General features: G+C 40.5%; 3 protein-coding genes across 6 annotated transcripts; 2 read left to right on the top strand and 1 right to left on the bottom strand.

The window, feature by feature from the left end:
- Positions 1–360: 360 nt before the first annotated feature.
- On the top strand, positions 361–2,550 carry LOC145487270 (uncharacterized). Of its 3 annotated transcripts, none has more exons than XM_081466013.1 (3): positions 361–415; positions 711–782; positions 1,463–2,550. In XM_081466013.1, the coding sequence occupies exons 2-3, from the start codon at positions 719–721 to the stop codon at positions 1,867–1,869; spliced, it is 471 nt and encodes a 156-aa protein (XP_081322139.1). In that variant the 5' UTR covers positions 361–415; positions 711–718; the 3' UTR covers positions 1,870–2,550. The 3 variants fall into 3 exon arrangements, with proteins under 3 accessions (XP_081322139.1, XP_081322141.1, XP_081322140.1); XM_081466015.1 differs by having other exon boundaries at positions 380–415; positions 717–782; XM_081466014.1 differs by lacking the exon at positions 361–415 and having other exon boundaries at positions 431–782.
- An 888-nt stretch (positions 2,551–3,438) lies between these two features.
- On the top strand, positions 3,439–7,382 carry LOC145488359 (uncharacterized). The gene is made up of 3 exons (XM_081467207.1): positions 3,439–3,840; positions 4,486–4,587; positions 6,408–7,382. The coding sequence occupies exons 2-3, from the start codon at positions 4,491–4,493 to the stop codon at positions 7,028–7,030; spliced, it is 720 nt and encodes a 239-aa protein (XP_081323333.1). The 5' UTR covers positions 3,439–3,840; positions 4,486–4,490; the 3' UTR covers positions 7,031–7,382.
- Positions 7,383–8,048: 666 nt separating this feature from the next.
- Positions 8,049–12,302, bottom strand: LOC145488357 (uncharacterized). Of its 2 annotated transcripts, XM_081467203.1 has the most exons (4): positions 12,252–12,302; positions 11,784–11,869; positions 10,685–10,717; positions 8,049–10,103 (listed from the first exon to the last, which is right to left on the bottom strand). In XM_081467203.1, the coding sequence occupies exons 2-4, from the start codon at positions 11,848–11,850 to the stop codon at positions 9,274–9,276; spliced, it is 930 nt and encodes a 309-aa protein (XP_081323329.1). In that variant the 5' UTR covers positions 11,851–11,869; positions 12,252–12,302; the 3' UTR covers positions 8,049–9,273. The 2 variants fall into 2 exon arrangements, with proteins under 2 accessions (XP_081323329.1, XP_081323331.1); XM_081467205.1 differs by lacking the exon at positions 12,252–12,302 and having other exon boundaries at positions 11,784–12,177.
- Between the last annotated feature and the right edge of the window lie 1,623 nt (positions 12,303–13,925).

Here is a 13,925-nt window from a genome sequence, read left to right as displayed (position 1 = left end):
GCTTATTTTTCACGCGTTTTCTAACCCGAGAAATAACAAACCGTTTCACAGGAATACAATACTTTATGTTCTTATAAAGTGATACAAGGTGGGAATGCTTTTGGTTGCTTTGTGCCTGCGTTTGGCGCCAGCGAACGCACGCGCGCCAAATTGACGCAATGGTGCCGATGACTTAATCTCTTAGTCATTGGGACTTGCGCGAGAGCTCATAAGTGTGCAATGAAATCAACTAAAACTATTAATAACTTATAGACTTCCTTCAAATCCTGTGATCCGTAGTCATCGACAGCCAATAGGAATCGACCTCATTGGCTAAGACCTGCGACTGGTCAAACGTCGACATAATTAATAAGATCCTCTATTGCAAATCACTTCTCAGCGCGCTCAGTAGATCGATTCGAGCTCTGACTAGAAGGTAAGTTCACCATATTTGATCTATTTATAACCACAAAGCCGATAGCACATAATGCCTTGAGTAGAAGATTTCTTTCTTAGCTTTTTATCTCTGTAAGATATCGTATAAGTTCGTGCAACCTTTAAGGACGTTTTAAACTTTTCTTCCAAAGGTAACACATTTCCCCGAGAGCATTTATCACTTATAAAACTGTAAGATGACCGCCTCTTATCTAGAGCTGGGAACAATCTTTTGTCTTGTTTAATCGTTTTAGTTCTTGTCGATAGTATTCTTACGAGCTTTTTCTTTCATCAAGTTGCAGAAATGGCCCGATTTGTTGTTCTTCTTTTGGCCGCCGTTGTGTGCGTAAGCGCAAAATCTCTCAAAGGTAAGTCTCAGTTGTTTTATTTTGTAACTTGTAATATATCTATATTAAAGGCGTCTTCACAAGAGAGTTTTGTCGTTTGATGTGATAATCGCAAAGGATTGAAAAAATCCGGAGCGAAATCTCCTGTCCAAAACTGATTTTATGTAAAGATTGAAACAAGTTAATATTTTATGCTTGTGTTACCACAATCGTGAAACTCTTTCAGAGACGGGATTAAATAACTTTCTCGCTTCCAGAACATTAAAATCTTAACCAATCTACCGGGAGAATTACTTATAGTTTCTAATATTTTCAGTATTGTTAAAGTAGTAGGACGACACAAGAAAGTAAGCTAAACAATTCAAAACAAAATGATCAACCCGTAGCAAGATGACAATTGATACGAAATAAAATTCTATTACACATTTTCCTTTAAAAAGGATTTTTTGTTTCGGACCACCGGACTATTGACACCTCTATAAAACTGTTTTAAGAGCTACTTAAGAGAACGTCTGACCTCGAAGATCATGAAGTTGTGTTAGACCCAGTCACGGAAGAATTATTACGCTACGAAGTATCGGGTACATTGATAAGATTCTCGTCTGTCGCGAATATGGCGATATGGTAATGCACGAAGTAGACAAGCTTATCATCATAACATCGTCACTGTAGTGACCTTCACGTTTTTTGTTTCTCTGCAGAAAAGAGAGGCGCAATCCCTTGTGGATACAGTTGCATGGCTCCAATGTGTGCTCCCACCTGCCCAACCTATTGCTGTACGCCACCACCACCCCCACCACCACCTCCTCAACAGATCCACCACACCACCCACATCCACCACCACCATGTCCACCACATGGGTCCTCAGGCTCCAGCCATGCCTGCTCCCCCTCAGCCAGCTCCTCCTCCCGCCACTGTCCAAAGCCAGCAGCACGTGTGGGAATACCAGCCACCACCACCACCATGCCCCTGCCCAATGCCTGCTCCTCCTCCAATAGTTGTTCCTGCTCCTCCATGTCCTCCACCATGCCAACCATCATGCTGTGCCCCTGCTCCAGTCTGCCCACCAGCCTGCCCCCCTATGTGCTGCAAGAAGCGATCAGGATAAAGCCTCAGCAATGTACATACGAGGACAAAGACTGCGTGAGCCAGATGTTGTTATATTTGGGATTGTTTCAAGGTGTATCTTTATGGCGTAGGCGGTGAACTTTGCTTTGCCTGGAAAACGACCGGAAGGAAAAACGTTGCGTTGACGTAATAATAACATCTATGTACGAACGTTTTGTAGAATATTTTACGTTCTAGTGACGAATTTATGTACTAGCTCCCTTATGAACTTAATGTTCCTGTCGGAATTCGTGTAATTAAATAAAGTGTTGTTAATGAGAAACATTTTGTGAGTGGTGTATTAAATTTGTCCACATTATGATTTATTCCCACCTGTCCCGTTACGATAGAAGATCCGTGGTACCCTTAAGCTTTCAAAAAAGGAATTGTTGAAGAAGTCTTGGAGGAATACACCTGTCTTGGCTGGCCCAGTCAGACTTCCTGTTTAGTTCACTTATTCTGCGTCCTAGATAACGAGAAACAAGCAAACAAACAAAACAGACGAAGAAAGAAACCAACCAAACAAAAAATAAACGAACGAACAAACACCTTATCAAACAGACAAACAAACAAACAAATGACTCAACAAGCGAAGAAACGAACAAACGAACGAAATAATAAAGAAAGAAGCAAGCAAACAAACAAACAAACAAACAAACAAACCAGTGTAAACATATTTTCATAGTCCAAAAAACCTGAACAAAAACCAGCTTTGAATCATTGCTACTCATAAAAAATTCAGCTTCCTAAATCCTTGTTTCAACCCCCTTTTTGTTCAGCACCTTGCTGAGTAGGAGACGTTTTTTACAGAAGAAGACGTTAATTCAGTAAGCCGTTTAAATCATGGGTCTCCTCGACTTGACATAAAACGCACGGATCCTTTCGAACTGATAAATACTAAAATTGTAAGAACCGGCTTTAAATTCGTTGATAAACGTCTTTTCGTTATGAAAAAAAAAAAGAAGAAGAAGAAAACGGTCATTAGGATTACTAACGTGTAGAAAAATCCTCAGCGAAGAAAGTTCTTTTTTTTGCAGAGTAACATCGTCATAACAGCTTGAGTCTAATTTAAAGGCTGTAAGAACAATATTTGTAAAGCAAGTAATGGTGGTTAAAGTGAGTTCTGGATCCTCTAATATAACGGTTATTTCCTGGAAAGCCTTATACCTTTACTTATAACCTGCAGTCTAGCCACATTGTCAACCAATATTTAAGAGTTAGCTGAACGTTTTTTCATTGCTGTTTTTGCAGGAAAATAACCTCTGAATTCAAACCGTTACTACCTTTAATGCTTTTAGAGATACTAGTAACACTTTCTTCACGGTTGAAATTTGCAATAGAGGCAATTATTCCACGAGAATCCGTGAAACAATAGCGATAACGGGTGAATAAATGTCAAGCGACAAAACACCAGTAAGTCAATAAAGTCAGTGTCTGTAACTACAATAGGGCATATTTCAAGCTACCGTTTGCGATTACTGCGGAACGACCTCGTCGAAAGGTTACACTAAATAGTAACTACGGAAAGGCGTCTTATTCGGACAACGGTTTTTATGCCTCCTTCATGGTTCACAGATTTCAAGGAAACAAAGATTCAGCGATTACAGGTTGCTTTGATTGTGACAATTCAAGCACCATGAAAGTGGCAGGGGACTATTATGAAAGACTTCAATATGGGATTCTTGGCATAGAACTAGTGTTCCGGGACAGCTTACTGGTGATGCGTAAAAAATTAATCGCCGACGGTGTGAACGGAAGCCTCGTGTCAAACACAAACTCATTCCATTACGTTGCCACATTGGATCGTTAGGACATGCATGAGGAAACCTGCACGAGCCAATCAAATTCGTCAACCCAGAACGGGTAGTGCAAACGATTAACGCATCGCAACGTCTTCCATTTAAAGCAAAGTAGCAATTTCTTGATTGTGTTTCCCAAGGAATCAGGGATTTTAGGTTTTCCTGAAAGAAAGGTAAGATCGTTTGAGAACTTCACTTTGATGTCTCAATGATAATGAAATAATTTATTGCTAAACCGAACTGAACGTTCTTGCCATATCGTATACCTTTTCAACGGTCGTTATTTTTTCTTTTGAGAAGTTAGTCATTCGACTTCTTCGAAGTGTACTCTCTCGTAGAAACTATTTCAAAGACTGAGTCAGGCGCATTTGTACTGTTTATATCGTTCATATTGGCCTCGCTTTGTTCTGGTTTCTTTGATGGTAGCTGACTTAGGTGTGAAGAAAAACGATTGCGAATAACAAAAACAATGTACTTGGGAAATTTAATTTGCTCTAAAGTTTAGTTTCACATCTATGTTTTTGCACAGAGTTTTGTCAGATAAAATTTACCATGTTATTGTGTTAAATATAGCAAATCATGATTTACCATGTTATTGTGTTAAATATAGCAGATCAAACAAGCATCAAATTTAACTGTTCTTGAAAAATGCTTACATTCACCAAGATTTCTTGAAGATCGAAATTTTCCAGTTAGGAGGACTTAGAAATATTCCTGCGGTTTACTAACATAGGCGGCGGTTATACCAGGTACTATGCCTACAAGTTAATTTGAAGTTTTAGACAAGCAGCTAATACTTAATTCTTTTTATTCTTCAGGCAACATGGACAAGCGAATCTTTCTTTTCCTTATTGTGTTGGTAGCCTTCACTGTTGAAGCTAAAAAGAAAATCCTGAAGAAGAAGCTGAATCAGCTTAAAGGTAAGGGAGAAGAAGAAAACTCGAGTCATTTAAACTGAAGTGATGAATCAAAAATATGGTTGTCAAGCGTTCAAGTTATGTATGGCTTTGCAGGCCGACAAATTTTAACAATAACCGAAAAGTTCAAAATAATGGAAAGTTTTGAAAATGTTGCTGTTATGAAGGGAATACCTTGAAAGTTATCTCTTTTAAAAGAGGTTAGACTTGTTTAAGCTAAGAGTAAAGAAATAATATCAAACAAATTGCGTTGAAATTTAAATTTAACGACGAAATGTTAGCGGCGCTGGAACTGGAACTGGAACATTCAGTGATTCAGAATTCTACTTCCTATGAGTCAGGGCTTCGGTTTTATATCTTTAGAGATGAGTTCAGCAGAAAGCTTTTAAAATACGACTCATTAAGTTTAGTTTATTTCTGTCAAAACTGGGGAAATGATCAAAGATAAATAACATCATTTCCCACAGCAGGTTAAATCTCTCGTCACTTGTCTAGAAGAACCACACCACCAGTTAACAGACAAAAGCATCCAAACTGGTGAAAAATGTCGATTCTTTTGATCTTGACAATTTTAACCGTTTTAATTAAGCCGCATGCGATAAGGTTTATTCAAGTCGAACGCAATATTACAAAAACATGCAAACATAAAACTAACTTCGCGATGTCAGATCTGATAAACAAAATCTATTGAACGGAAAGATGGGGAAGTCGCCTCAATAAATAGAGGAGAAATTTTGGGAATAAACTAATCACTAGAAATTTAATAGCGACTTAAAAAATAACCTTGTTTATGATTTTCCTTCGTTCCCATCCATAGAAAAAAAGTTTCACAAAAATCATGCTATAGGGTCTTAGCAGCGGAACATCTGTTTTCCAGATCTATTTTAACGAACAGGTGCAAAGTTTTGGACTGCATTTTATGTTAGTTTGACAAATTTAGTTTTGACCATTCCATTCAGAGTTTATTGAGATTGTTCACATTAGGGAATGTTATATACAGAGGGATAATTGAGGGCCGCCAAGAAAATCCATATCCCGAAACACGATTTGCCAAACAATTTGGTTCCGCTGTTATAACTACACAAATATGACTGTAATTTTGCAGTTCAAAACTTTTCCTAATTTTACAGTAAGTTTCAGCTTTCGTAGTTTGTAATACGCAATTACCTGTTTAAAAAAAAAGGTTAACGAAATATTTATTTTCGACTGGGAAACAAAAACCAAAATAAATCACGATTCCTCCACCGTGATTTGTTCCTCTCTTAACACCGTCAGGTCATATTTTTCTTCTTCAAATTCCAATCATTTGTTTTTTTCGATGTTGTCGTTGTAGCAATTGACTCTCCTGATCAGTGTGCTTTTTGTTTGTTACAAATTTGATAAGTCTTCAGTTCTCCTGGTTTGAACTAAAGCCATAACCACCTGCAAAATGTGTTTCCGAAAATGTTAACAATATTTTATTTTGGGCAAATAAGAAACATCAAGATCAACGTGGTAGGCATGACTGATATCTTTAGACCTGATGCGAAAAGTAAAGTAGGAGAAGCTCAACCGAATGAGTGTGTTAATACAAACCGATTAAAATTAGTGGTATTTTTGGTAACAGCTGAACATCTGATAAATCGTAAGCTAGTTCCATCCAACGATGAAGTGATTCTTGCTCGATTGCGAGACAAAAAATAATTTTATTGTTTTCAACTCAGGCGCGAATTTTTTTTATGAAGATAGCCCTCCGATTCCCGGGCATATATTTTAATTTTCAAATATCAATCAAAAAACTCTTTAGTTACATTTGTTTCCCTACCGTTGTTCTCTTCATGCAGGAGCTAAGAAATGTGGATATGGATGCCCATCAAGCTGCCCTTGTCAACCAACCTGTTGCCCGCCACCACCACCACCACCACCTCCCCCACCAATATGCTGTCCTCCTCCCCCACCACCCCCACCCCCACCAATAGCAACCAGTAGCCAACAAACTCTTTACCATCATCACTTTCACCCAGGACCACCGCCGCCTCCTCCTCCTCCACCTGCTCCTTGCCCACCACCATGCCACTTTGGCCACACTGTGCACCACCACGTCTACCATGCAAGCCCACCAGGTCCCCCTCCGGCACCCATGCCTTCCCCTCCTCCCTTCTCTACTGAATCACACGCCCATGTGTTCGTCCACCACACCCATCCCGGACCACCACCACCCCCACCTCCACCTCCTGCCCCATGCCCACCCCCATGCCACACTGTGCAGACAGTTCACGTACAGCAACACCACTTCCCACCTCCCCCCTGCCCACCACCATGCCCTCCTCCCCCTCCACCCTGCCCTCCCCCATGCCCTCCAACTTGCGCTCCCCCCTGCAGTGCCTGCTGCAAGAAGGCCAAGGTAGGGAAGGATGAGGCAAAGAAGGAAAAGAAGAATGATGAAGAAAAGGACGACAAAGAGTAGATACGAAGACTGAACGACGACTGCTTATTCAACGTTGTGACGACGATGTTTCAAGACGGGTTGCGGATGAACGCCCGGTGTTCAAGTTAACGAATGCTGGGGCAATGTAACTGTGTTGAAAACATGTTTTTAAGCTTTAGTTAGAAAACTAACTGTTGTCAGTTGCAAAAGAGTTCGAATTCAGGATAAATGTCTTTGTAAATAAGGATTACTCCACTGCGATGAAATGGAACTTGACTTCAAGTATCAGATGGGATTCGAGCTCTTGTGATCGTTTTGTTTTCAGATCGGCTGTAAAACGTACAGCTTAGTATTATATACAACTGATGTTATGTTGTCAATTAAATTGTGCTCAAACATACCTTATTGTGATCTGTTTCTATTATTTTTTTGTTAGGCATCACTCGAGTAAATTTGTCGTCAAAACAAATTTGTTGGCCTTATATGGCAGCCTGTGATAACGCCGGAAATGTTTCGGAATGCGTGCGATACATTGACTTGGTGCAGTCAATACTAATGTCCTTTGTTCCCAAATCGTATTCATGACATCGCATGATTTCAGGCCAGTCTAACTTAATATTTATTTCTAATCATACCTTTTTGTTACGGTTCAGTGGCATATATATCGACCGAGTTTGGTTGAGCTATAATTCGTATTTTGACGAGACGCAGTCTAGACAAAATACTTGGCTGTTTATCAATTTTAAGGTACTAAAAGTAAATTATCTATCAATATCTGCTGAAAAGAGTTTACGAGGCTGATGCTTCGAGCATTAACCAGTTGTCAGCGCAAAGAGAAAGAGCAAAGACTTTTGACGAAGTGAACGCTCGAACACTTGCTTGGCAAGCTCGCTACGGTGGTAAATTTACCTTCATCAACTTTACGTTGATAAACGCAGTTCCCTGTTTCACTTGCCCGCCGACGTAGCAGAACAATACCTCTCTGGCATGGGAACAAAATACCCATGCAACACCCGGCGAGCCTGACGTACCGAGAAAGCGTCTCAAACAACGACAATTAGGTATTCAACGCGCCCAAATTTGGTTGAAGTCAGGGACATATAGCGGCGAAAAGTTGAAAGAGTTCCTGTTTGGCCGATTTCGAAATTGGAAACTCTAGCTTTTGGTTGAGAACTCCAAAAGACGTGTAAGTTAGTGCTCGGGAAATTTCGTAAAATTTTCCGAAATAACTCGGTAGTTCCCGTGCTATATTTTGAACCCTTCGGTGTTCGCAAGGAAGTGCTTGGGGTTGTGTGGGAATGATCCACTGTTCTGGCGTAGGGGAGAGAGTTCGGTAAGGGAGAGTTCGGGGGTGTGTGTAATATTCTGCAAAGCTCTTTAGTCTTGTAGAGGTGGAACTTGGGATTACTTATAATTTTCTCGGAATTCTTAGTTCGCTTGGGTAGTGCACCTCAAGGTTCAAATCTTTACACAAAGAGTCTCCCGTGTACAAACAACTCACTGCCCTAAATTGTCGTTTTTGAACATCATTGGGCGCATGAGAACTATTGGTAATAGCTTATTTTCTAGTGAGGGGAGAAATACAGTTTTTACCAATTGATCTATCCCATGCTAGTAAATGTATCTAGAGTTCACCGTAAGCTCTTCCGCTTTTCTTCGAAAACAACTGCTTGGTTCTTCTAGTCTGTTATTTTCCCTGAATGTTCTCTATAAACATTTCCACTGGTTAACGTCCAACACCAGATTTTAGTGGTCTGTTGTCTGCATCCCGCCACCTGAAGTTCCGGGGAGCGGAAAGAAGACTCGTCTGATTCAAAGCCAGCCATGGAACGTCTATTTGCCATAGGAAGTTCAAATAGTATAATTTACAACGAACAAATGTTCTAAAATGACACCGCTTATTGTCCACAATTCGTCATCGAAATACGGCCAAAGTGTGCACAACTGTCAGTTGAATGACAAACTGACATTTTTACAACTCCAACCATGGCTGTGGCATTTTTAACCCAGGAGAATTTACAAATGATATCTAACAGTGAGGGTAACTCAAACGCTAATTTTATTAATTGCCCGAATAGTACAACCTTGTTGTTCTGTTTGATTCAATTGAAATGATATGGTAAGTAGGCATCATCTCGCTCAAAATGAGCTTCTTTCGTGTCATAAACAAACGGTTTTCCATTATATTTACAGCAGGAAAAAGGAAACGAAGACTGAGCTTCTCACTCTCCCCTGGATGACCGCCCCGCAGAATGTGGCACCATAGTGGTGTAAACGTCTTATCATATCATGGGTTGCGTTACTGGTTCGCCCATCAAACTTTCAGCGTCACGCTTCTTCTTGTCACAACATTCAGGTTTACAAGATGGTGCGCATGATCGAGCACATGGTGCTGGACACATTTGCTGTGGAGGAGGCATCATCATCATTGGATTAGGGGGTGGCATCATCATTGGAGGAGGTTGCATCATTGGGGGAGGTTGCATCATCATCGGTGGAGGCGGCCCTTGACAACAGGTAGGAGCACAGGACGGTTGGCATGGATTCATAGGTGGCATCGGAGGCATTGGGGGCATTGGAGGTGGAAGCGGTGGGAGAGGTTGCGGATTGCAGCACTTTGGTGTGCAGGCTGGATAACAAGCTTTGGGACATGTGTCAGGACAAGGTGGTGGTGGCTGAACCGGAGGTGGAGGAGGCATCACCGGTGGTGGAGCAGGCATAACTACTGGCGGAGGAGGAGGTGGAGAGCAGCAACCAGCTTGCTGACATTGAGCAGGACACGGCATGGTCTGAATTGGAGACACTTGTGGCATTCCTCCACCTGGTTGGATAGTTGTCGTCCAGCGCAGGCAAACAGGAGGACACTGCTGAGGAGGTGCGGCCATTCCTGGGAGTCCCGGGGCTCCAGGAGGTCCCATTGGTCCCATAGGTCCCATAGGTCCCATAAAACCGGGTGTTCCGCGACATCCCGGAGTACCGGGAGGTCCCATGCATCCGGGAGTGCCAGGAGGACCAGGCATTGGTGGGGGTGGTGGTGGAGGAGGGGGAGCACAACATGATGGCTGACACAGAGGAGCGCAGGAGGGAGCACAGCTTGCACCACATGGACTCCCTGGGAAGAGAGAAAAAAGACGCTCAAATTATATGACTTCTCGATGATTTGCTTTTTACCAGAGAGAAAGAAATAGATTGGAACCAAATTTGAAGTTTATTGAAGTAAAACCACAGATTCCTGGGCTCTAGGTTAGTTGTGAAGATATCATTATGAATCGACAGCATATCGACAGCATATTGTTATTTTCACTGCCTTACCAATCCTACATCTAAACACAATCAATGAACGCATACTTTTGAAAATAGATTAGAACTAGTTTGACACCGTTTTAGAAAACACTGAAAACCAAAGGACATAATGCACCAATTAAGGGTTGTCGTAATGAATTCTGTACGTTTACTTTTGATCTGTTTATTCATTACAGCTCACACTGAAAATTGTGAAGTATGGATTCGAAGAATTAACCTAAATTGGCGACGTAGGTAAAAGAGAAAGAAATGTTGGCATTTATTGCCTCGAAACAACCTCCAGGTAAGCTAAATTCTTGTTTCAAGCCAAGTCATACATAGATAACTTTACATGTGAATCTCGTTCTACAACTCCCGTCAATTTAGTTTCATTACAATGTCGACACTCACTCTTTGCCCTCAACTCAGCCAGCTTCGTTTGAACTAAGAGGTAAAAGAGAACAATAAGTTATTTCGGAACCAAGAGATAGAGATTTATTAGGATACCCTCCCATAGATAGTCTTAGTTAAACTGGTCTAAAATTTAAGTTACTTTGATTAAATCGGTTATGACCTGAGATACGATATCTGGCGCAGAGTTTTAATTGCCAAAGTGAATTGGTCTCTACCTAGGTTAAGCAAAGCAACCTGCCGCTAGAAAACGGGACACATTTGCTCATTTTTTTCTAAATGTTACTAGAACAGTTTCCACGCATTATTTTCAGCATTATTCAGCCATGAGCACTAAGTACAGCAGGTCGTCGTTGAGACAGCAAAGTAAGGATACCTCTTGTTGCTTAGCAACGCCGCTGTCAAGAACGCGTGCTCAGTCAATGATTTTGGTGTTAATTGGTACTTGTTTCTCCGACTGCAAATTACATTCCAGCGCTGGTGACAAATTGAAACTGTTTGGTTGCCAAAGGCCATTTTCTGGACAGAGCATAGACAATAGAAAACTGAGGTGCATGACAGGTTTTTAATGGATATAAAACCGGCAAATGTTCTGCCCCAATAAGGCTCGGTTCATTTATTTTGAAATCAAAGTAGCCAACATGCTTTTTATTTTCGTTCGCCCAGCGACAGGTTGTTTTTCACTGGTGACTAATGACATCGATCAACCAGAGAATTTTTCACACGCCTAAGTTAACGGCTATTACCCGCTGGAAAACCAAGCAGAGCGATTTAAAAGAAACTGAACGTTTCTTTTAAATAGAAATTTAACAATTTCGAAAAGTGATTGTTTAGGTGAAAAGAAACCTCCAACAAAGCAGAGCTGTTAAGAAAAGAGGTGTTAAATTGGTAAATTATTTGAATTTTGAATACAATTACGTTGTTCTGTCAGTTTTGCCAAGTAGCTGATTTTCCTTCAGTAAGGAAGTTAGAAAAAGTTCCGCTATGTTGTTACACGGTTGAATGAGAGTTAGATGGCATGAATGAGTTGTTTTCAAACTTCATTAGTCTAATTTACAAAACAGAATTACAGCAGTCGTAAGTTTTTGTCACTACTCACCAACAGAGCTCTCTACTCCAAGTGCCACAGCTAAAACAACCGCGACTATCAAAATTCGAGGCTTCATTTTCGACGATCAAAGATACCTGATGAACAAAAAGGAGATTTGCAGCTTAAGAGAAAAACCTTGTCTGGGATAAAACAAAGTAATACTTATTTCTCGTCCTAAAGGAAAATCTTTAATCCTTACTAGGAGGAATCGCTCTTTGGCTAATATGGACCGTGTGAAGCGAACCGTAATGCAAGGAAAACAATATGAAGGAAGAGCCTTTTTCATGGTAGCCATTGATTTCATGACATTTTATTTATAGTTATCTCTCCATGACGAGAATTACCTGAGTTTTTTGCGATGCTTTAGGTTAAATTCCTCTTGTTTGTTAATATACTTCTCATTTAAAGCCCTGTTATTTAAAACTGATGCGTTGTCCCTGAACGAAATACATGAAAGGAAATAGCAGTTTTTCTTACCTGGAAGTGTCCGTACTGAGCTTTCTCCAACAGGACAGCGCTGATCGTTTGTTTCACAAAGTAAAAAGCTACCAGTTGTTTCTCGCGGTACCTATTTATTTATTAAACAACACCTCAGCTCACAAATGGCGTGGAATTCCAATTTTGTCGCATAATCATGACAAAGTGTGAAAACGTGACGCGAACTTGCAAATAAGGTTGAATCAGCCGAAAAATAACGCTCTTCGTGTAAGATTGGTTTGGTTCAAGGGGAATTTTTCAAGACAGTTATTTTGGAAAACTTTCTGCTCGCTTCGACTGATGGTCAAGGATCTTTAAAAAGTGATAAATATTTAACATGTCGTGTTTAAACAAATCGGTGACTTCTCCACTGGGTTTTAAATCTCGACCACAAGTAAGACAATCAACAAACAGGCAGGTACTACTAAATCATCGCCATTGATTGGACAGAAAAAATTTCCCGGGGAATGATTTGGGAGGGTAACAAAACTTTTCAAGTGTAGGATTGCTTTACTACTCTGGAAGTTGCCATGGGTAATAGGATTTGAAGATAATATTTGTATATCTATGTTTATTGTTATCTTTGTAACGAACTAGAGATACGGTAAAGGATCAATAACACAGGTGACCTTTTTCATCCTGCTGTTTTGACTGAAGTTTTACAGGCTAAGCTATCATAATTGATCAAAGTTTGGTTTCTAAATTTTTAAGGGAAAAAAATTATATACATCGCCTATATGGTCGACTGTGGCAGGCGCGATGGCCTAATTAAAAAGTTTTACTTTAACAGCTCAATACCACTACCAATCCTAGTCAGGCAAAGGGCGGAAAGTGCTGACTTTTACTGTTAATCCCTCTCTTAACATCTAACTAAAAGCTGCCAAACTTTGCGAATTTAATACACCGTTTTAATATATGGCTGTGTCTCACAAGGACTGGGAACTACCGAATTCACGAATTTGATTAGTTGAAATCGATATTGAAAGCGGTCTAGATTTTCCCATGAGATCGGCATCTAGACCGATTACATTTTGCAATGAAAAAGTTGCAAACTAAAATGCAAAAATATTGGTTTTTTTCTTCTGGTGACAAAAAAGTATAGAGGACGGGCAAACTTTGGCAGAATTAAGTTCGGCTCATCGCCGTTTGAAAGCAAAATGTCAGCTAGTACAAACTAGTTACATTAAACGTGGTTTAAATCTATAATAACACCTGATTAATAATAGTGTGCACCTTATGAGAATGCAAACGGTCTCTGTGTTGCTAACAAATTGTGCATAAAGCATAAAGGAGCTGTACTAGCTGGGAATCGAACCCGGGCCTCCCGTGTGGCAGGCGAGTATTCTACCACTGAACCACCAGCAGTTCTTCTTGCATGAAGCCTCAAAAATAAATTAAACAAATTGTTTGAAAGCTGTTCCAGACTAATGCAAATCGATTCTTCAGTTTTCCTCGATTAAAGTAAGTAAGATTAAGTCTACAGACGAGCCAAGTGGCCCATCAGGCCGGAGCTTAGCTCGGTGTCTGTAGCATGAAGCGACCTGGAGAGTTTCTACTCTCCCCTGGATGGGATGCTACTCCATCGCAATCTCACTCGATGCAAGTGGGTAATATGACTCACACTACGTTTAAGTTTTTGGGTTGGTGATTTAACACTATTTTGGTTCTCAGAAA

The sequence above is a fragment of the Orbicella franksi genome, chromosome 5 (genome assembly GCF_964199315.1).
Source record: "Orbicella franksi chromosome 5, jaOrbFran1.1, whole genome shotgun sequence".
Taxonomy (NCBI): Eukaryota; Metazoa; Cnidaria; class Anthozoa; order Scleractinia; family Merulinidae; genus Orbicella; species Orbicella franksi.
Note: the sequence above shows the minus strand (reverse complement) of the source record. Positions and strands in the feature narration are given on the sequence as shown.